The 23,098-nt window shown below is 39.9% G+C and overlaps 1 protein-coding gene across 1 annotated transcript; it reads right to left on the bottom strand.

Moving 5' to 3' along the window:
• Nucleotides 1–1,143: 1,143 nt before the first annotated feature.
• Nucleotides 1,144–22,858, bottom strand: KATNBL1 (katanin regulatory subunit B1 like 1). The gene is made up of 10 exons (XM_063117721.1): nt 22,714–22,858; nt 13,041–13,168; nt 10,628–10,668; nt 9,485–9,767; nt 7,005–7,123; nt 6,534–6,584; nt 6,361–6,450; nt 4,776–4,865; nt 4,027–4,120; nt 1,144–1,737 (listed from the first exon to the last, which is right to left on the bottom strand). Exons 2-10 carry the CDS (start codon nt 13,152–13,154, stop codon nt 1,705–1,707), a joined length of 915 nt encoding a protein of 304 aa, XP_062973791.1. The 5' UTR covers nt 13,155–13,168; nt 22,714–22,858; the 3' UTR covers nt 1,144–1,704.
• Nucleotides 22,859–23,098: the final 240 nt, after the last annotated feature.

Here is a 23,098-nt window from a genome sequence, read left to right as displayed (position 1 = left end):
TTGTAAATCAAAAAGAAAAAAACACTAGCCTTAGTTTTGGTTTTGCAAATTCCTTAATTCACAGAAGCTTGGTTAAACTTGGGGAAAGTGCCTTCACAATAAGCCTATATAGAGATATTGCTCTCTTGCTTTTGAACAGGCTTGTATTAAACACACACAAAAACACACATGAAAAAAATCCGTTCTAACAGGCTGCAGTTGTACACAGAAGCAGCTGAAGAATAATCCCAAGCCATATTTAAGTATCAAAATTATACTGAATGATCAACTTGGTTGATAGGCTGCAAAAATACATTTTAGTTTGTTTTTGTGCACAGCTGGCACTTCATAGAATTTTATTTGGACAAACATATTTACTAGTTACATAAAACACAGGTGCCATCCCACAAACCCATCAAGCTCTGTTTTTCTTTTTAATATAGCTGGTAAGTCACAGCAGGTTGAACTAAAATATCACAAATCAGTTAAACAAAGTACAGCTGTAAACTTTTGCACTGGATGTATTGCATTCATGTTCCAGTTAAGTTTAAATGTTAAGTTAGGAATATGGCCATATGGCAACTACATTTGCAAGAGCTGCAGCAACATTTGTTAGAGGAGGTAGCAAATGCGTTGTTAAATCTGAAAAGCACAGGCCTACCCTGCCTGTAAACATTTCTAGGAGCAAGAGTTATAAATATTTGAAGTACAGCAGAAAGGATTCTGAGTGGGGTAAGACACTCAGGTATTCATCTGAAAGTAATTAAAACAGTATTAACATTTAGTATGTTAACTCAAATGTGTGTAATTTAAACAATACAGAATATATTAGAAAATTTAAGTATTAAAAATGCTAGGTGTACAGATTCACTGTTCTGATATTTGCAGTTAACTTTCCTCCATGCCTAAATTTTAGTACGATTAGGTCATACAGTTATTTAAGTAGTCAGTCAGTGGAAATATCCACTTAAATATATTTAAGTGTGCAAAATGTTTCAAAATGATTTGTACACAATTCGTGTAAAAACCCTGATTTATTTTTTAATAAAGAGTTTCCATCTGTCTATATGGTATCTTAATATATTGGCTATATGGTATCTTGATATATTGGCTATTTGCAATACTAGCAGTTAAGGCCTCTTGCTATATACAATTTCTCAGTAGTGCAACAAAAATAGTCTTTAATATCTTGATTAATATAGCAGACACACATTTCAGAATTTCAATATAGCAAAACTGCAAATTTTTAACATATCTTGAAAATATACACATTTTTACAGTTCATACGAAAAACAAAGTTTAAAAAATATTTATGGCGACTGGTCTCCCGTGGTTTCTAGTAGCTAGTTCTGCAATTCTGTCTTCACAATTAAGTTTTGCCGTTTTATACAATTATGTAGTAGAAACACTTTCACGACTTCACCAGATAATTGAACAACTCCCGAAATGCAGCAAAGGCATACATACAGTTTTCATAGTGCTCTTTCACCTCATTGAAGTAAAAGCTGCTCCTATTAGATTTTTTTCCACTTCAATGTGAAGCAGATGGATTTTTAGTGGTTGCATTAAAGAGTCCAACGGTCTAGTCCTCTTCTGCCAAAGTCAGTTTTCAGAAGAGAAGTCCTTTTGGAAATTATAGTTCAGCTTTACTTGAAAGGTTTTCTTAGCCAATACACACTAATGTGTGTTCACATGCGCACATACATACGTTGTCCTCCAGGAACGTCAGTGCAGCTGTAATAAATAAGCATCCACATCCTAAAAAAAGCAGTAAGGAAAGAAGACATTAATTCAAAGAGCAATTCATAGCACACAGCAGGACTAGAAATCCAAGGGGAGGCTATCACTGCTTATTTGAAATGATGCAATCATTCTGCAGCCATCTTAAGCAGATCTTCCAAGTAGCATTTGCTTCGAGACAGGAAGACCATTTTTCAAGATTGTTCATTCACATTTATAGGATGATTTAGTGAACTCCCTCCTATATGAATCTCTTATCTTACTCATAAATATTCCTTCCTAGAAATCGAAACAGATAAGACAGTTCCCGCCCCACTGTAGGTACTAGGGGTGTGCACTCCGTTCCAGAATTACCTGGTAACCACGAACATCTGTGGAGCATTTGATCTTCCAGAGCAGAGATTGGCCATTTCCAAACCCATCGATTAATATCAAAGCAGAGACGTGCCCAATCAGAGCTTCTAAAATCTCTGGAATTACCCTGGTGTGTGTGTGTGTGTGTGTGTGTGTGTGTGTGTGTGTGTGTGTGTGTACAGTGAATATCTCCATATTTGTAAGAAGGTGAGGGGTAGCTCTGATATTGACTTCTGTGGCTAACCAATTAGGAATAGCCACAGCAGTGTTCCTGACCGCAGTGTTCAGGGAAGTGGGAAACACTAGCTGCTGATTCTGGCTGGGGGGAGGGGAGGGAGAGAGGGAGTGTTTTTCTGCTTGGACTCATAGAAGTCAATCATCCACATTTCCACAGTGTGAAAGTGCTGCTAGGCTGGCTGGTAAGTGAGAAAGCTTATATATTTGAGTCAGGCACAAGCAGGGTCTTTATTTCAGTGGTGGTGGTGGGGGCTCCGTCCAATAGATCTGGAGGGCACCAGGTTGGAGAAGACTGGAGTGAGGAATTTTTTTAAAAAAAAAAATCCTAAAAAATTAAAGCATGAACCGATCTGATTCAAACTTGGCATGGCTAAAGCCCTCCTTAAGAGCTATCACCTTGCCATGTTTCATCTCTTTATCTATAAAAATTACACAGATGTAAGCATTTTTGTTAATACCGGTTACCCGAATACTGAACGGTTCTTCGACGGGTAATCCAACGAGGTGGAGAGAGGGGGAGGGGCTCCAAAATCGAGGCAAAGAATCACCTCTACAGAGCTCCAGATTGAATTTCAAGGCAGAGAAAACCCACTTTGCACACCCCTAGTAGGTACCTACAAAATAATTACATCAAGCATTTGAAGTGTTACACTGGAATTGTTGCTTAATGTTGAAATGTTGGACCTCTAGGCATAGTTCCCCTATATACACACACACCTTCCTCTTCTTCTTCCAGCAACAGATGCTATGCTAAGCATGCATGCAGGGGAATTTCCTCCTCTTCTGCACATGCCTATTAGCCTTTCTAGAACAGCATTAAGGCCTTGAGTCAGAGTGATTGAGAGAGAGTATATTTTGTTCCTGCATTCCTCACACCCTCTTGCTCATAGCCATTTCAGGAAGAGGATGATACAAATAGGAGATCCACTCACATCTGGGTACGGACAGGATTCTCCCCTCCTCAACCATGCATGCCCCTCCATGGGAGCATAGGGCCTAAGAGGAATCAGGCAGTCTCTGGTTTGAATCTCACCTCTGCCATGAACTCAACTAGCTTGCTTAAGTATGCCATTCTCTCTCTGCCACACACTCAGACTCTCAGCCCCCTATCGACAATATAGGGATAATACTACTAATCTTTCTTACAGGGTTATTGCAAGGTTTGCAACAAGATAATGTGAATCCCTTTGAATGCTAAGTTGCTCTATAAATGTGAAGTATTATTAGGATTATGCCTTCTTATCTACCACCTAATTTAAGCAACAATACTACTCCTACCCCTCTATTTCAAATTTTCATCTGTTCCTTCTGAGGATTCCCCCCCCCCCCCCTTTTGACTAAGGAAGGCACAGTAAGGAAAACAAAGGTCAGGCTGATGATCTGGCAAAACAACCAAGAAGTGAGAAATGAATATGAAGCAGAGACTGAAGAGCAGATATACAATAGAGCAATAAGCCAGACTCATTCAACCCAACTTCCTTTAGTCACTTGATGGCAAAAGAGGAGGAGGGTGGAGAAGTTGATAGATAAGAAGGTAGGCTAATGCAACATCTGTAGGCCCATAGCCATATCAAAGCACAGGGCAAAATAATTAATTGATATATGGAAACCCAATTCAGATTTCCAAGTACACCACCAAGAAATCAGACAATTCACTATAATTTAACTCTTTATCAAAATTTAATAGCATGAAGTTAGATTTATAAGTATTATTACCTTTGCTATGTTACCCGTATATCCTGGAACCAATGTAAGATGATTTTCTTGTTTCCACAATCCACATAATTGTTCCTTTAAAATCTGAATATTACTATGAAAGAAAGGTACGGGTATGGAATTATATCGCACTTAGAAGTGTACTGCAATAGCTGTTTTAGCAAATTTTTCAGACACAAATTATATAAGGGTCAAACAGGCATTAGAAAAAACAGTTAGCAAATCTAGATATAAATTATTTATTTTCTTGACAGAAACAGTGAAAAAACTTCAGCTGTACTTTGAGGAGGCCACAACAGACATAAATGGTGAACTGGTTGGAACTAGAGCAGGTCTCAACTTTATTGTTACTTTGTAGTATTTGCTGCTTCATGATCCTGGAAACCCTTTGTGTTTTTAATGGTGTATTAAAATATTAGATTCCCTACATAAATTTAATATTTTCTCAAGAAAAAGTGTGCCAATTATGTATTTATCATTTATTACATTTCTAATCTGCCCAATAACTAATGTTCTCTGGGTGTATTGCGAACAGTTAAAAAAAATGAAAACAGTTTGCATAGAATGTTTTCTTTAAAATTATATTATTTAACTTGATTGATTTCAGAGCTGCTTCAAGCAGTTCACCCAGAAAAACTAGTTCTTACCTTGAATAAGAGGGGCATCTTTGATTTCTAATTATTAGAAAAGATGCAAAAAATGTTTCAGGCAGTCTCTAGATCTTGAGAGTCACAAAGTGCAACACTTACCCATCTTCTATCTTTTCTGTATGGGAAGAGAGCTCTGACCACCATCTTTTAATCACAGCCTGGAGCCAATTTAAACCAACGATTACATATCTGAAACAAAATGTTTTACTGCTACAAAAGATGCTGAACGGGATTTCAAACCCAAGAAGAATCTGCTCAGACAATTCATCGGTAAGAAATTGTTTCAGAGAAACAGGAGAAAAGTGGCATGGGGAGAGCTGGTACTGAAGGAACTTTTCCACTACATTTACTACAGTGTCAAAGAAATTTTCTCTTGAAGGCAAATGGGCGGGGGGTTTCCTTAAAATAAATTAATTAATTAATTTTCTTCCAGATCACTTTGCCTAGCAAACCAAGGTTTAGTTTTCTGTGTATCTTTTTATGTGAATTTGATTAAGCAACTGAGAGAGCAACCCTATGGCTGCTAGAAAGGGACATAGGGTATTTCAGATCCCTGGATCCTAGTCTGGAGACAGTGCTCTGACCTCAGTCCCAGGAGAACTGTGCCAGCTGCCTCTCTGAGCTTGTAGATGGGTGAAAAGAGGTGTGCCAATTGTCGGGAGGGGAGGAGACTGGGGATGCAGGGATACAAGCTATCACCAGCCTCCAACCCACCCCTCTCTGAAGCCTCCACTAAATGGGGAGGGGGGATAACCCCCATCTAGCTAAACTGCAGAGCAGGAAGAGCAATGTGCCTCCTACTCTGCATTGGATACTCTTAAACAGGGCTGTGCATGGCCTCGCCGAACCGCTTCAGATCCCTATCCAGACCTTCCGGATTGGGCCCGAACCGGTTCGGGTTGATCCGAACCTCCCCCGATCCACTCCGGAACAAGATCTGGAGGTCCAGATCAATATTCGGCCCCCATTTTGCCCCCCTTCCCAACTTACTTGCCTCCGCAGCAGATGGCAGAGCCAGGTAAGGGGGGGAAGGAGGGACAAAATGGGGGCTGAACAAGGCCCCTCCCCAGACCATGATGGAGCCAAGCAAGCCCCCCACCCCCTTACCTGGCTCTGCCATTGTCACTGCACGGCCTACAGGGGTGGCGAACGGGGGAGCCAGGTAAGCTCCCCTCCCCACTTACCTGGCTCCAAAGCTTCGGAACGGTCTGAACTACTTCAGGCCGATCTGGACTTCCCCTGATTCACTCCGGAACCGGGCTTTGGAGGTCCGGATCAGCATGCTCCGCTTCGGATCTGGGGATCCATAACAGAGAAGAGCACACCCGTACTCTTAAGCCTCCGTGTTCGGAGGATTAGAAGTACCCACGGCGGATCTCATAGGATTGTGTCCTGAATTTATTTAGATGGCTTGGTCAAGCTACGCTTTGAATTGGGGTAGATACATCCAACATGACTATTTTTTGCATGTTACTAGCAGAAAGTATGCAATCAAGATGAGGAAGGTTGAGAGCAAGAGAGCGAGCGAGAGAGAGAGAGAGCGAGAGAGAGCGTCAGCAGTCCCAAGCAATGTAATTCTAAGAATGCATCAGGTTTAATAAATTGCAACAGCCAGTGGGGAAAGATTAAGATTTATTTTATCATCATCTAAATATTCACAAAAGAATTGCATTTTAAGACTTACTCTTCAAATTTGCTTTTGAGCATTAATTTTACTAATGGGAGAAGGTCTACACAGCAGCCGACGGAAATATATGTTTTTTCTTCCTGTAAGCTGAAACAAGGTACTGTCAGTAAGCATAAACATATACTTTTGGGATCTAAATGCTATAAACTCACTCCCTTAGAATTTTTTACCTGCTGGTAAGGACAGGAAGGCAGTCTACCACTACACCCAGATCTTGTATCCTATAAACATCAAAGAAAAACACACCATCAGACACTGCCTTGCATAATTCTCCTATACTTGAGACTTAAGCTCAGTATTTCAGGAGCAAGCACAATCATTTAAATTTAAGTATAGTAGACTACAAATTGCTTCTTTAAAAATAGGACACAAACATCACAGCACCCTTAGGGCACAGTTCAGACCACCACAGACACAGAACTTGTGGAGGATTACTACATGCTATAGAGTCCTGCTGTCCCGTCAAACCTTGGCTTTGAGCACTTGTGAAAGCAGGACTGGGATCATTAAGGTGAATAGAAGGTCTGTACATGCCTCCTACATCCGCCCCATCCCCTGTGTGGTGGGAGAGGGAATCCTTCACATGCAAATGCTGTGCCATTGGTGGACTGGATTGTGCCCATAACCTTTTCCATATTTACCTCACTAAATAAGCTACGAGCTCACTTATACTTCTTCTTCTCCAGAAGGTTAAAGCTACATTCAGCCGGAGATTTCTACTGAAGAGAACTTGTGCCATTGTATCATGATCTTCAGAAACCTAGAGACATGGGAAAGATGTAAACATTAAGAACTAAGTGTCATTCTATACTTTTCCTATTCTGTTGGGTCTCATTAATGCTCCCATATACAGCGCTTTACAGGTTACTTGATCATTTGAAAGGTTACAGAATCTAAGCTGTTATGATCGGTAGTAAACATTTCTATAAAGTGTGCCCTAGGTCCAAGTTTGATGCACTATCCCTACAAATAATACAAAAAGTCCATTGCCCAATCTTGCACCATTTACTTCCTCTGCACAGAGAGAAAGAGAGAGCGACCATAGTATACTGCTGCATTTCTCCACTAGAGCAACAGCAACATGCACATTTTGCCTTTCTACAGAGATAGGGAAGACAGGGTGCAATTGCAGCATGCTGATTGTTTCTCTAGCTGAGAAAAACCCAGAGGAGGGCTGTGGTTCTTGTGCTTCCATCTACAGACAATTTTTAGTTATAGCAGAAGGCTAGGGGAGATGTCCAGGCCACTAGGACCAGTGATGGTCAAATGTCTGTATCCTGGGAGGCAACTATTCTCCAGAAGATGAAACAATTTGACCTCCCTCATAGATAATCAGGCTTCCTCTCCTCTCCTATGAGTAGATTAAGAATTTTCATTATGAGATAACAGTAACAGGAAAATTATAATTCACTTAGAATAAAAGCAGGTATCTCCTGGGGTGGTAAAATATTAAATATGGGTGCTGGAGGTGGGATAAGGACCCTAATCATTAAATTATGTACCTGTTAAGAATTGGTAGAAATTCTGAAAACCCACACTTAATAAGAATTGGTACTACCACATTACGTATTTTGAAGAAAAACACGTTATAAATATAACGCAGGAATGGAGTATTTATTTATTTTGTACCCTACCATTCTACCAAAAAAAAAAAAAAATGACACTCAGGGAAGCTTACAGAAACAATTAAAATTGATTAAATGATGCACTGAAATACAATAAAACCGTAACAATTGCAGAAAAAAATATTATTAAAACAGATGCTCAGCATGTGCACTCAAGTGGTATGAAGCCACCAATTAGAGGGGCTGAGGAACAAATGTGCTTCCCCCACAAAGAGACAAAGACCGTGAAGAGAGATTTTTTTACCACCCAGAGAGCTTCAGCTATTGGGTGGTATAAAAATGCAATAAAATAAATAATCAAGGACTTGAGCATTTTCACTTGTCTTGTCCCACACTTCTGTCCCAGTGGCCTGATCAGAAGCTGCTTCCTTGAAGACTGTATTAGAAGAGGAATGAATAACACCAAGGGGCTGAGCATGTGAGGGGTTTGAAGGAGACCTCACATTCATCCTCAGGTGAGAGTTGGCAAGAGTCTGAGGCCATAGCTAGGCCAGGCCTATATCCCAGGATCATCCCTGTGCATCCAAATGACACTCAGGGGATCCCGGGAGCAGGCAGGAACAACCCCTCCATTTGCCTGGGATAATCCTTATGTCTAGCTAAGGCCTGCGAGAGGAGAACCAGGTGTGAGCTGGGAGGAAGGCTGCCATGAGTACGAGGTCTAGCTGCTAGCCAGTGTATGTAAGTTAATTGTAGAGATATCAATGCTGCCTGTTTCAAATGGAATGGAGATCTATTTGGTCTTGTACATAGTTTATTTTTATGTACGGCTTGAGGATGCTGGATTAGATTTAGTTTTATTTGTATTGTTTTATTGCATGGTACCTTTAGTCGTATCAATATTGTTATGTATTAACATTTGAAACTATTTACATCATGTTTTGTTTTGAGCAGTTATATTTATTCCTTTTAGTATTAATTTGATATGTTGCAAGTTGCTATGGATATACTCTTGTGGAAAAGTGGCATATAAATAAATTAATGAATGAAACTGATGAGTGAGGTAGTAGTCCTTTCCAGAAAAGTGCATGAGATGCCAATACAATAGAATTTACATGAAATATACATAGTTTCACTTCTTTTTCTTACAACTGAAACTGACCAAGGTTTACAACCACATCCATTATTAAAGCGTGATAGGGCTGCCAACAGCCAGGTAAAATTGATTCAAGGGCTAGCTCTCATGCCCTTATTTCTTGTCATGTAAGAATGAAATATTCTATTATTTCTGAAGTTATGGGGAGTCAAAAAAAAAAAGAAAAAAAAGAAAGAAATACAGGAAACCACAGCTCGTTTAAAATGGATGTGTAGCAGTCTCTTTGGATAAGACAGGACTCCAGACATCCAGTGCTTTGCCTAAGAGAGCATAAATCTGAGAAAGGCAGGCAATGTTTACAGGAACACAGTAAGACCCGAGTTTGCTAGGGAGCTTGCTAGCAGGTTTGACATTCCGTTTCATCAGTTGCTTTTAAACGAAGTATTCCAGTTTAACTTACCTCTGAAAAAAAACCACTATATTTTGATGAAGGACTCTCTGTTTGAGAACGGCTAGAATCATTGGAATTCAGTAAGAATGTACGTCCATCAGCAGGCAATTTTGCTGGCAGATTACCTGCACATGCCAGTTCATTTTCCTTATTTGCCATGTCACGGCCCCTGACTTTAGGGAGCTGTTTCTTTCTGAAACAAGGCTTTGGAGAATAATAGTGAACTTTTCTTCTGCAATATACTACTTTGTACAGAGGATGGGGGCTGGTCACAGTTTGTCCAACTGTTGTTCTGCAATAACAAGACAGTATCTTAGCATATATCATGTATAGTGCATATATACATAGTATTTTACAACTTTTTGCAATAAGATTTCTTTTCCAGAACATCATCTGGCATTTCCTTTAGAATCCTTTTACATAATAAAGACTGCCCTGGCATAATTCAAGTCTGCTCTTAGACTTACATGAGAAACACTTCCATCAATCACTTCCTTAGGACTGGCAAGAATTGAACCCATTTGGGATACTGTTTTCTGGATTTCACCCATACATAGCCAACCTTTCCCAGTACATTTTCTAGTAGAGGGGAAATGGAAACTGATGCACAATAAATCATGAGTACAGTATTCTGATAGCACAACCACCCTTACTCAATGAACATCTGCAAGGCATGTTGCTCAAACTTATGACCTACTAAACTGGATATAGCTCACATATAGTGGCCAGTGGGGTGTGTGCATACTTAAAGTTTCTCTTTTTTTGAGGCAAGCAACAAAAACAAGCGAGCAGGGTGGTGTTTGTCAAGCACCTCACAGATGTCCGGTGGACTGTATTCAACATAGTAGATCAGAAGTTTACCAGGCCTCTGTGAAACATTGAGGCAACTATCTTTAATGCATCATTCATTATCCTGAGTAGAGATGGGAACCAGAGGGTGGGGTGGAGAAGAAACAATGTATCATCTCATTTGCTAGCATACCAGTGATGCTGTTAAAACTTAGTTCTGAGAAATAACACCAAAAGATACTTTCTTTCAATAGCCTTCTCTGATAATTTAAGACAAAGAGGAAAACGGATCTCTCTCCTAGACCGAGAACTGTAAATATATTATACAATTCTTTCCTCAAGATGAGCAAAAGCGCCCCTTACCTGCTTATGGAAGAAGCCAAATGTTTTGCAGATTTCTTACCCTAGAAATAAACAGCATAAATGTTACTGAGAATGAAAACACACCCCAAAATGAGTAGTAACTCCTTAATTTTCTGGGTTTTAAAAATGTATTTTCACCTTGTTTCAATTGCTGTAAACAATTGGTACCTGGAGAAAATCTGTTTTTACTGTAGAATGGCAAACCACCAAGGCCTGCTCTGACCATCTTGCTGATGGACAAGATATTGTGACATCCATGGCAGAGGTAGGATTATGACATCAGAGATATGAGAAAACTTTGTACTTAAACTTGTGCTATAATGTCATTCTTCTTGACTAATGAAAGGGTAGGGGAACTTAAACCTAATTCTCTTAACATGGAGATTGCCAGTGTCTTGGATAACTATGCCAGTCATGTGGTTGATTATTTTTTTCAAATTAGCTACTATATACTGTTACATTAGATACTAATGTATCTACAAGCTCAGCACTTGAATATTTTACTATCTGATAGTTTGACTTATTTATTTATTTAAAATATTTATATCCTGCCCTATATCACTAAGATCTCAGGGCGGCGTACAGATAAAAACATACAGTATAAAACAATAAATACACACAGTTAAAAACAAATTAAACCATAATCCAAGTTAAAACAATATATAATTTAAAGGCAATAGATGCAGTTAAAACAATGTGCCAGTGAGTTTAACCATCAAAGGCTTTGTTAAAAAGCCATGTTTTTACTTGGCGTCGAAATGCAATCAATGTTGGCGCCAATCGGGCCTCCAAGGGGAGGGCATTCCACAGTCGGAGTGCCACCACAGAGAAAGCCCTCTCCCTTGTCCCATCATAGCGTATATGTTGCATTGGTGGAATGTGGAGAAGGGCTCCTCCAACAGATCTAAGGTCTCGGGCAGGCATATATAAGGAGAGGCGCTCTCTCTAGTATCGAGGTCCCAAGCCATTTATTTATTTAAAACATTTGTATCCCACCCTATATCATTAAGATCTCAGGGCGGCGTACAGACTTACCATCTGGATTCCTCATATGACAACTTAATGCACAGGTAACCTTTTTTTAAAATAAAAATAAAAATGCCCAGGTATCAATACAAACATTATTTCTGTTGCCACCTTTGGTATTAAATGTGCCAATTTACATTTGTAATCTTTGTGGATAGTGAATGTACGATGTTGGGGAAAGCCAATTTCTCATTTTTGAATAGCATTGCTGCTGTCAAACATTTTGAATCTATTACCCAAAGGTCCAAGAGTTGCCTTCTTCCATCTCTGGTCTTTTGGGTTTGGTGTATTTCATTTATTTAGGCTCTCCTTTGAGCTCTTCACATTCCAATCCCCAAAATGAAAAACTTTCTTCTTAATTGAATGCATAGAACACAATCATGCTTCATGAATTGAAGCAACTCACATTGTATGACTTAATGGAAGGTTCAGATTAGTGAGAATATTTCTCCCCAGTGCTGGGATAGGTATGAAGTAGATTAGAGGTTTTATGTTATGGCAACTACAAACATTGGAGGATGTTTTAAACTGTTCTATAGTTTCCCTTCTCTTCACTGTTGGAATAAAACAAATCCCAGATATCCTATTAACAGGACGCAGTAGCATCCAGGAAGATTTACAAAAATAAATCAGCTGCCATTTTCTGTACATAGGGATGTGGAAGTTGCCTTATACGGCATCCAGATGATTGGTCCACCTAGTCCTAGGAGTCTTTCCTGCCCTACTTTGAGATGCCAGAGATTGAACCTGGGACCTTCAGCATGCAAAGAATGTGCTCTACCACTGAGCCACAACATCCTTCATAAAATTTTGAATTATTACTAAAGTCCAACAAATTGACCTTCTAGGAACATAGGAAGCTTCCTTATACTAAGTAAGAGCACTGGTCCATCCGGCCCAGTATTGTCAACACTGACTGGCAGCAGCTCCCCATGGTTTCAGGCAGGATTCTTTCTTAACGCTACCTGGAAAAGCCAGGGATTAAAGCATAAGCGCTATTATTATTATTATTATTATTATTATTATTATTATTTATTTATTTATATAGCACCATCAATGTACATGGCGCTACCACTGAGTCACAGACCCTCATCTTGGTATGTTTGCCTACCTAGATGGCCAATCTATCTCAGTGTAGTCATTATAATCTTGTCATCTCAATCAGTACAGAAACTTCAGCTGGTGAATCACAAGAATAGCATTCTTTATAAACCATGATATATAAAGACCACCAAACATCCCCCCTTTACTGGTAGAATCAATTATTTAACATTACATGTTTTGTGTCATGTTCTTACAATTTTAGAATGTTTGTTTTAAGAACAAATGTTGCAACATTGAAGATAAACTTTTAAATAAACATCTAAAAGCAATTGAAAAAGCTTACCTCCTTCATGTTCTCATTAATGGAACGAGAGCTCCTTTTTCTAGGGAGATCAACAGTACGACCCTCAATATACAATAGGTTTCGTTTTCTAACATTTTTGGCTTCAGATGCCATAATCACCGAAATCCCTGATTTTCAAGACAAAGAAAAGGTTAATTTATATTCTTAACATTATCTGTCAATAAATAATTTTAACAAAAAACATTTATTAGCATAGACACAATATAGAGGGCATATACTACACATGGATATCTACAAAATTCTGTCAGTGTAAGAAGTTTTCAATTTCATGCCTTGAGAATATTATATCTGTGAAAAAATATTTCCCATCTGTGATACAGTCCAATAAAGATGTCTACATTTGCTTAGAATGACATGTGTTTAAAAATCTTATCCCATCTTTCTATCCAACAAGGATACTCTGGGGGCTGGATTATACAATACCTCTCCCTGATTTAGCTCACATGCATGGGAGGGCCATTCCTGGTTGTCTTGGACATTCCAGCATATCTTCACAGAATCAAATGCAATGGCCTATATATGAACAGCATAGAGTCCAATGTAAAATTTGCATAGCTGATTACCAGGATTTTACTGAGGAAATTGACTGTTACTATTTTGGCCTATGCACTTCTGAATGTGGGCACATAGGTGATGCTGAAAAGTTTTGGCTCCATGTAGATACCACTTGATAGACCATGTTTAATTTCAAGCGCTGTATAAATATGTCAAATGAGCTCCCATAGCCAAAAGTACTTGAACTGAAATCTGATAATGAAAAATTGTTGTTAAAGTGCACTTGAGGCACTTGAGAGAGAGAGAGAGAGAGAGAGAGAGAGTATGTGCTTGTTTACAAAGACTAAACCCCCATACTGATGAGGACTGCACATGTGCAAAGCCCTGTACAAAAATTCTGTTACAAACCATTACCTTTTTTGATGCATATAAGGTGAGTGGGGGACAGCCCATATTGGCCCTTTCAACAAGTATTTCTCCCATACAGCACTACACTTAGCTTGGTGCATAGCTGGACTTGAAACCTCGATTTACCACTCCAGGGCAACTACACACCTGGCTGCACATCCAGCTGCAGTTCTCCCTCTCACTGAACTCTTATTGCTCAGATTGGGGGCTAAGCAGCTAGCTCTGAAACGTGATTGGCTTAAAAAAAGAAAAGAATTCCAGATACTTGGGGCAAAACTTAAAACAACGTGCCCAGAAACGTTTCAAAATACATTTCTTTATGAAGAATTTCCTTCATTTAGTTGGCCTTTTCTGTACGCATTTGTAGATACAGTACTATCAATCTCTTTCCTTTTAAGCAATGGTATGTAGTGCTTATAGCACTTTGATTTATTGTTGTGTATGTGTGATTATGTATGAGCCCCAATGTTGATGATGGTCTGGGCATAAAACCTTGAAGGAAAGGTGGGCTTTTACCTACGTTTAAGGCACGTACAATCAAATTGACCTAATACAGCAATAAGAATTACTGAGCTTATAGTGCAGAAGCACCTTGTGAGAAGGTCATTCACCTGATTTGTGGCAATTCCTCCCCCCCACCCCCACCTCCAGCAACTCCTACAGCACATTCAGGAAGGCTCTCTGACCCCCTGGAAAGGCTTTTCAGTGACACAGGGAAGGGATAAACAAGTTGCACAAGCAATTTCCCTTTGCACAACCGTTGAATCCAATCCAATGTATGCTACTGAATTGTCTAGTCTTAAAAATATTGTAAAATACTACCAGAAAATAATTTCCACTTAAAGCTTTGGATTAGCATTTAAGCCTCAAGTGCATTTTAACAATAATTTTTCATTATCAGATATTTCAGTTCAAGTACTTTTGGCTATTGGAACTCATTTGACATATTTATACAGCACTTGAAATTAAACATGGTGTACTTTTTAGTTTTGTTTACAAAATATGTCAAACATGCTAATCTGATCCCAGTCATCTAGAACACTGGAAACTGGTGCTCAACAAACTGCACCCCAAGAGCATACAGTGCAATGTGATTTTATTCTTCCAATGTATATATTCTAAGCGTGATAGTTACATTGCAAATTTAAATACAAGCAAAATTATAAAGATAGTAGCTTGGGCTTATCAGGCTATTGCATCGCAGGGCATTTACATTCGTTTCCATGCTAAAGAAATCAAATAATCAGTTTAAACGTTAAGCCTGCATACCAGCTTTCATGACAACTTCTGATGTGGAAGTGCCCGTGAGGTGATATTATTTACCCCATCATTTTTACAATAAAGAGTGCTTTGTTATACCTCTGTAATCCAGTAAAATGTCCATTTTCATCACCAATAGTGATTCTCAGGATATGGCTGAGGTGCAGGTATTCAAAGGTTAATGCAAAATGTGTCATAAGGCCAAAATGTTGCATTGTAGTAAATGTATCACTTCTACAGTGGAAATGAGAATCAAGCCTACATTTTGGGGAAATTGTGGTCAAACACATGAGCTGTGTTCGGACAACAAAATAGTCAATGGCAGGTTAATAATCAACTCCACAGTTGATTATCAAGGGAGTACTCCCCACACAACATGATTATAATCAACTGTGTTGGGGATTAAAGCCAGCACTGAGTTGACTATTAGTCAATGGTGCATTTGATTGACACATCCCCCTTCTTCCCTATCCTCAGTCCTTCCAATGGTATCTCATCAGCCATTGTGAGTTCTGCCAGCCGGACTGAAGTGCAGCAACTATGGTCACTCTTACCACAGGACTATGTAGTCACTAAAAATAAACAACTGTGTGTGACAAAACAGTCAATGGTGCCTGACACATGACATGATAACCAATGGTTGTTCAAATAATTAACTCTGCACAGTTTTGGTTAATTGTGCTGGTTATTTCGGCCGAATAACCAACCGCGTTGTGAAAAAGTCCTGACAGACGACACAATAACCAACTGTTGAATATATAACCCACTGCTGATTATTGTGTCATCCAAGCGGAGTCATGGAGTGATTGGCATTTTTTCAGTTGAAGAGCCGATGGCCTGAAAATCTTACAAAGATGCATTAACAGTTTAATCCTATACATATTTACTAAGAAGTAAATCCCAATGAATTCAATTAGACTTATACCCAGATAGGTGTGTAAAGGATTGCTGCCAAAGGTAGACTCAGAGCTTCTCATCTCTGAGTATGTGTCATTTCCATAATAAAAATTCTAGTCATCTTAATTAGCAGATTAAAAGTTGTCTAGCCAAGCTACTTAGCTGAGCTGAAATCAGTTATTAGATGAGTAATCTATTGCAGAACCAATCATCCTTGTAACATCTGAATAACTTAAATTAGTTCTCTGGGATGGAATTCTGAAACCACTCTGTGAAAAGCTGCACTTAAGTAACATACATAAGTGGCTTACGGATTGCAGTTACTAGAGGAACAATCCCAGTTTGTCATGTATATTGAAAATCATAACTGTCATGATAGACTACTAAGTCTTTTAATAACAGTTAAGCAATTGGGAAGGATCTGCAGGGTCACATGCTCCCCCTCCTTGTGTGGATCCTCCCAACTTTCACTTTCAGAGCTAACAATGGTGAGCATTCCACATATAGCCATAGTTTGCATGAAACAGTAGTTTGCAACCCCTTCTTTAAATATGGTTTCTAACTGTGGTTTGAAACCATAGGTAGCTCCAAAATGAAAGGAAGAGAGGAAATCAAAAGGCACCAGGGTTAGGTGATGGAACACTTAACATTTGCACTGGGCCAATGCTTTCTACTAACCACTTCCACTACAGTGATCATGAAGCCCACTACGTTACTTCAATAATATTCTTTTATCTATTATCATAGAATCATAGAATAGCAGAGTTGGAAGGGTCCTACAAGGCCATCGAATCCAACCCCCTGCTCAATGCAGGAATCCACCCTAAAGCATCCCTGACAGATGGTAGTCCAGCTGCCTCTTGAATGCCTCTAGTGTGGGACAGCCCACAACCTCGCTAGGTAACTGATTCCATTGTCGTACTGCTCTAACAGTCAGGAAGTTTTTCCTGATGTCCAGCCGGAATCTGGCTTCCTTTAACTTGAGCCCGTTATTCCGTGTCCTGCACTCTGGGAGGATCGAGAAGAGATCCTGGCCCTCCTCTGTGTGACAACCTTTTAAGTATTTGAAGAGTGCTATCATGTCTCCCCTCAATCTTCTCTTCTCCAGGCTAAACATGCCCAGTTCTTTCAGTTTCTCTTCATAGGGCTTTGTTTCCAGACCCCTGATCATCCTGGTTGCCCTCCTCTGAACACGCTCCAGCATGTCTGCGTCCTTCTTGAATTGTGGAGCCCAGAATTGGACGCAACACTCTAGATGAGGCCTAACCAGGGCCGAATAGAGAGGAACCAGTACCTCACGTGATTTGGAAGCTATACTTCTATTAATGCAGCCCAAAATAGCATTGGCCTTTCTTGCAGCCATATCGCACTGTTGGCTCATATTCAGCTTGCAATCTACAACAATTCCAAGATCCTTCTTGTTTGTAGTATTGCTGAGCCAAGTATCCCCCATCTTGTAACTGTGCATTTGGTTTCTATTTCCTAAATGTAGAACTTGGCATTTATCCCTATTAAATTTCATCCTGTTGTTTTCAGCCCAGCACTCCAGCCTATCAAGATCACTTTTAAGTTTGTTTCTGTCTTCCAGGGTATTAGCTATCCCACCCAATTTTGTGTCATCTGCAAATTTGATAAGCGTTCCCTGCATCTCCTCGTCCAAATCATTAATAAAAATGTTGAAGAGCACTGGGCCCAGGACTGAGCCCTGCGGTACCCCACTCGTTGCCTCTCCCCAGTTTGAGAAGGTTCCATTGATAAGTACTCTTTGAGTCCGATTCTGTAGCCAACTGTGAATCCACCTAATAGTTGTTCCATCTAGCCCACTTTTAGCTAGTTTGTTAATCAGAATGTCATGTACTTTGTCAAAAGCTTTGCTGAAGTCAAAATATATGACATCCACAGCATTCCTACAGTCCACAAGGGGGGTTACCTTATCAAAAAATGAGATCAAATTAGTCTGACAGGACTTGTTCTTGATAAATCCATGTTGGCTTCTAGTGATCACCGCATTGATTTCAAGGTGTTTACAGACTGACTTCTTTATAATCTGCTCCAGAAATTTTCCCAGGGATGGATGTCAGACTGACTGGTCTGTAGTTCCCAGGTTCCTCCTTTTTGCCCTTTTTGAAGATAGGGACAACGTTAGCCCTCCTCCAGTCGTCCGGCACCTCACCCGTCTTCCATGATTTTGCAAAGATAATAGACAAAGGTTCTGAGAGTTCTTCCACTAGCTCCTTCATTACTCTAGGATGCAGTTCATCGGGCCCTGGAGATTTGAACTCATTCAAGGAAATTAGGTGTTCTTTGACCATTTGTTTATCAATCTCAAACTGTAATCCTGCCCCCTCAACTTCTGCTTCACTTTTTCCAGGGGGGTCATAGACCCGCTTTTGGGAGAAGACTGAGGCAAAGTAGGAATTTTTATTACAGCAAACAGGCCTTGTGGTCTTCTCAAGGGTAAACAGAGACCATACAATTACAAGCCCATAGGAACCTGCCCACAACATTATTCTAGTAGCTTGTAACTAGTGATGTGGGTTTTGCGGAACATTTTGCACTGCATAAGGTAATTTGCAAGTGAAAAGATTCAGTTTCCATCTGAAAAAATTCTGGTGCTCTAGTGTAATTTAATTTAGCATTTTTATTTTACTTGTATTTAAATAAACCAAAAAAATTCTCAGTACAAAAGTATGTGACCAGAAATATTTGAGGGGGAAATTCTTAATGCAATTTAAATGTTATAATACGTAAGTTTTAAAAGACTGGAATACTTGTAATTTTTTAATTAATAGCATGTACTTCCATTACATTGTTTAAATGTAAGAAAAACCGAAAAGTACTGTTGACACACTAATAAATTTTAGCAACCCAAAGAACTGTGATATGCTGACAGCCACTCATCTACAACTTTGAAACTGCCAAGCTTGCCTAATATTGTATTTGCAATTGGTATCCATTCAGTGTCATTAATGAACTTATAAAATGGAACGTTTTCTACAGAAAAATTAAGCACCAGAAAATTTTCTTTGGAAACATTTCCACCCCACTGCAACATATTAACAATTTAAAATAAGACAAATATGACCTCTGTAATTCAGTCTATATACTTTTTCCTGTTTCAAGACCTAGACTAGAGAAAGTTCTTACCTGCCATTAGGCAATTTAGACAAGTGACTATTCACAAGCATGCTTTACTCCCTTCCTTGCACACAACGATAGGTCTGTCTTAATAGTTATGATTTTCTTAAACAACACATTCATTTTTACCCCAACATATTGCTGTGGATAGCATAAAGTTGGTGCCTGTTTCACAAGTAATACGATGCAGCAGTTCAGTACACCTATTCCCAGCATGGTTACAAGGACTAGGCTGGAAGCATTTACTTTCATTTTCAACTAAACCTGGATTCTTGCTTGTTGTCATGTCCAAACTAGAAACTCTGGTTAGTGTTAACTATGGCTTATTGAACAAGTGAACTTCAAAGTATGATGAATGATTCTAGCATGTTTCAGTAATCCACAGTTAATACTAACTATAGTTTGTCTGGGTTCGGACATAACAAATCACAGTTAGTTGATACTGGAAATAGATGCTTCCAACCTCCTCCTTGCAAACAAACTGGAGGAGAAGGGAGGGAGCAGCTAAATTATGGCTTAGTGATATGTGCAAAGAGAGCCATTTATGTGCTAAATATTATTATTATTATTATTATTATTATTATTTATTTATATAGCACCATCAATGTACATGGTGCTGTACAGATTACACAGTAAATAGCAAGACCCTGCCGCATAGGCTAAATATGTGAAACAAAGCATATGGCAATTTTAAAAAGCTAAAATATCATAGTTACAGCCCTTTACTTGCCACTACAAGTGGAGTTTCTAGTTACAAGATGATGTATGATCTTATCCACAGGACTGCCTACGTACAATGTGCAAAGTCAAATCATTTAAAGAAATTGATCAGACAAGGTTATCTTCAAAGAGTTACAAAAGGAACAAAATAAACAACCTTGAGAAGAAAGGTTTCAGGGAATTACTATGAAAATGCAGTGTAAGGTGCAATTAAGTTATACCCTCAGCCATTTTTTGCAATCTATGTCCATGAAATCTCTTTTTCCTAACAGTATCACACATCTGAAGCCCCATTCACCCTCCCCTTGGTAGATAATGTGTAGGAGAACCACACAGGAAGGAAGGTCAAGATAATCAGTAAAGCAGGCAAATTCTGGATGTCAGAAAAAACAACAACAGCTGGCTTTGCATGATAAGGTAGTTCAGGTGGCTCTCTAAACCATCTCAAAGCAAGCAGTGTTCATTACTTGCAGTTTCTGAAAATTGCAGTAGAAAAACTTTTTTCTTATCTAGTCTTGAAGCTTGTGCGTGTGTTTCAGCATTTATAAACCACCTAACATCCTAAGAACACTTAAGCAGTGTACTAAATAAACATTGGTTAAAACACAATAAAATATAAACTCAGTGCAATACAGTGGCTCGCAGTATACCTAGATAAAATCATAACTCTGAGACAGCTTGAATAAATGAAGTAGTTTTGAAAAGCCAATTTCATTGGGGCACACATTACATCCATGGAAAGAAAAATCTGCTACTACACTAAAAGCCCTGTTCTGAGCAACCATAAAGCAAACATCAAGAGCATGTGGCACTAGCAAAAGGGCTTCTATAAGATGACTTCAGTGACTGGGCAGCAATATTAAAGGGTCCAATGGTCTTATATATGCACACTCTCATACACATATATTGTGATGAAACAGATTCAAGTCTTCTAATAGAAAGTGGTTTTAAGGAGCACCCTTAGCTATTTATTCACTGTCCCATCTTCAAAGAACCTGTGGCAGAATAATACGGCACCTTATATTCAATCAAGATTGCTAATAAGGGGAAGTATCCTATTGTGTCTGTGCACCAGCAAGAGCTACTGCTAGTGGAATGGGGAGTTAGCGGTTCTAAAAGCAACGTGAAATGAGTAGAAACACTTATTTATGAAACAGGACAAGTCAGAGGAGTTCACAGAACACAATAAGCAAGAGTGCAGCGCCCTGTTGGATATTGCCCAAAGTCTTAGGGGACAATCATTTATATATAGAAAAGTTTATATACTGCTTTTCGGCTCCCATCAGGGCTCCCAAGGTAGTTCACAACAATAAAAATGACCCTGATACAATAAAATCAATATAAATCTAAATAAATAAAAGCAACAGTTAAAACCCATTAAAAGTCTGGTGAAATAAAAGTGCCTCTACTGTCCACACAGAAACGATAACTATTCCATGACCAGGATGCTGTCACAGAGAAGGCTCTGTCTCTTACCACACTTCCCTTGGAATCAGAACACAGAGCAAGACCAAATCATGATGACTGTGACTAATTGGCAGGTTTATGAGGGCCCTTCAGATATTATGGTCCCTACATGTCTGACTCCATTGTTCCCAACCCACTTGCATTTTCAACTTTTTATTTCCAACATACTACACTCTTCCCTCTTGTGCTACACACCTCCTCCCTACTAAAGATGAGACAAACCCACAAGGACCAGTCATAATTACTACTATTTTGCACAATACAACACTAATAGTAGCTATTCTTTATCTTGTGCACTGCCTCAGCGATGCTACCTTTCTGTTTAAATGGGGACATCCCTTAAACTATATAGATATTTCTTCAAAAAGTCCCGTTAGTCAAGGTTTTCTTCCTCCAGCCATAATACCACCAAAGATATTAGGACCCCAAAAGTGTCCCACCATAGTATTTAGACACCCCTCCCACATAAGGCACCCAGACCTACGTTTTACGATACATATGCTTTCGTTTTATTGTTGTTGTTTTTATTAAACACACACACAAGATTTAGAAGGGATATTACCATAACACAATTCTGAACTGCAGAGGAACTCTGGTTTAGGGTTCCATACGATGTAAAAAATGGTTTACTAATGCAATCATAAGCGTGTTTACTCGGAAGTAACCCCCACCCAACCGAATAGGGTTTACTCCCTGCTACATATGCGTAAGGTTATAGCCTTAAACATTTTGTACATTCAAAGTCCGGTTGCTTTTGTAAATGAACAAGCGCAGGGAACACGAAAGAAAAGTGTAAGCAGCTATCCCACGTCCTTCTCCCGAACTAGGGAGTCGAAAGAACGGCGTTGGTGGTTTGAAATAAGGCGTGCCACCATTTTTAAGGTGCATTTTTAAAGAGATAATACCCACGGAGGGAAGGAGGGAGGGGGGAATCTCTTCTTTCACTACACAGGTGTAGCCTTCTCAACAAGCACCAGATAGTAGGTGGTTCACAGGCAGGTAGAGACTAGCCAACTTCATCCCCACCCATGAACATTCCTCCCAACAGGAGCAGGATTCGCGGGGCCTCCCCAACCAGGGACGCCCCCTCCCCAAAAGGACAAACAGTGGGATTGATAGGGGGGCACTTTCTCCCTGACCCCAGCCGACTACCAACCTCTCTAGAATCTGCCCCCGGCCTGTCCGCAGACAGAAAGGTAAAACGTGTGAACGGAGCGGCCTGGCCGCTGGCGAAGGAAGTACTGAAGAAGACCCGGCGGCCGCTCACCTGCTGCTGCTCATGGTCCAGCGCCGCTGGTGCTACTGGTGCTGGCCAGGCCTCAAATGGAAGCCGCCGGATTGGGCGGCGGTGGAGCCCTAGCGCCGGGGCCCACTCCGCGGAGCCAGCGCCATTCAAACTACGCCGCGCTGCATGCTGGGACTGGGGAATCCGGACAGGCGGGACTGTGAGGGAGGCACAGAGGCTTCTCTCTTCCCCGTCTCCCTCCGCCCCCTTCTCCTACTCCTCACACACTCGCTCTCTCCCTCCAGTCACATGCGTGTACACACGGCAGCTTAGGTCTTGCCCCTGAGGCGCTCTCGGCGCCACCGAGGCCTCTCTAAGACACGGATACAGCTCCCCTTCACACCACCTCCTTCCAGGGTCCCTACAG

Source organism: Elgaria multicarinata, chromosome 2, assembly GCF_023053635.1.
Source record: "Elgaria multicarinata webbii isolate HBS135686 ecotype San Diego chromosome 2, rElgMul1.1.pri, whole genome shotgun sequence".
Lineage (NCBI taxonomy): Eukaryota > Metazoa > Chordata > Lepidosauria > Squamata > Anguidae > Elgaria > Elgaria multicarinata.
The sequence above is the reverse complement of the archived record's forward strand: the minus strand, read 5'-3'. Positions and strand labels throughout refer to the sequence as shown.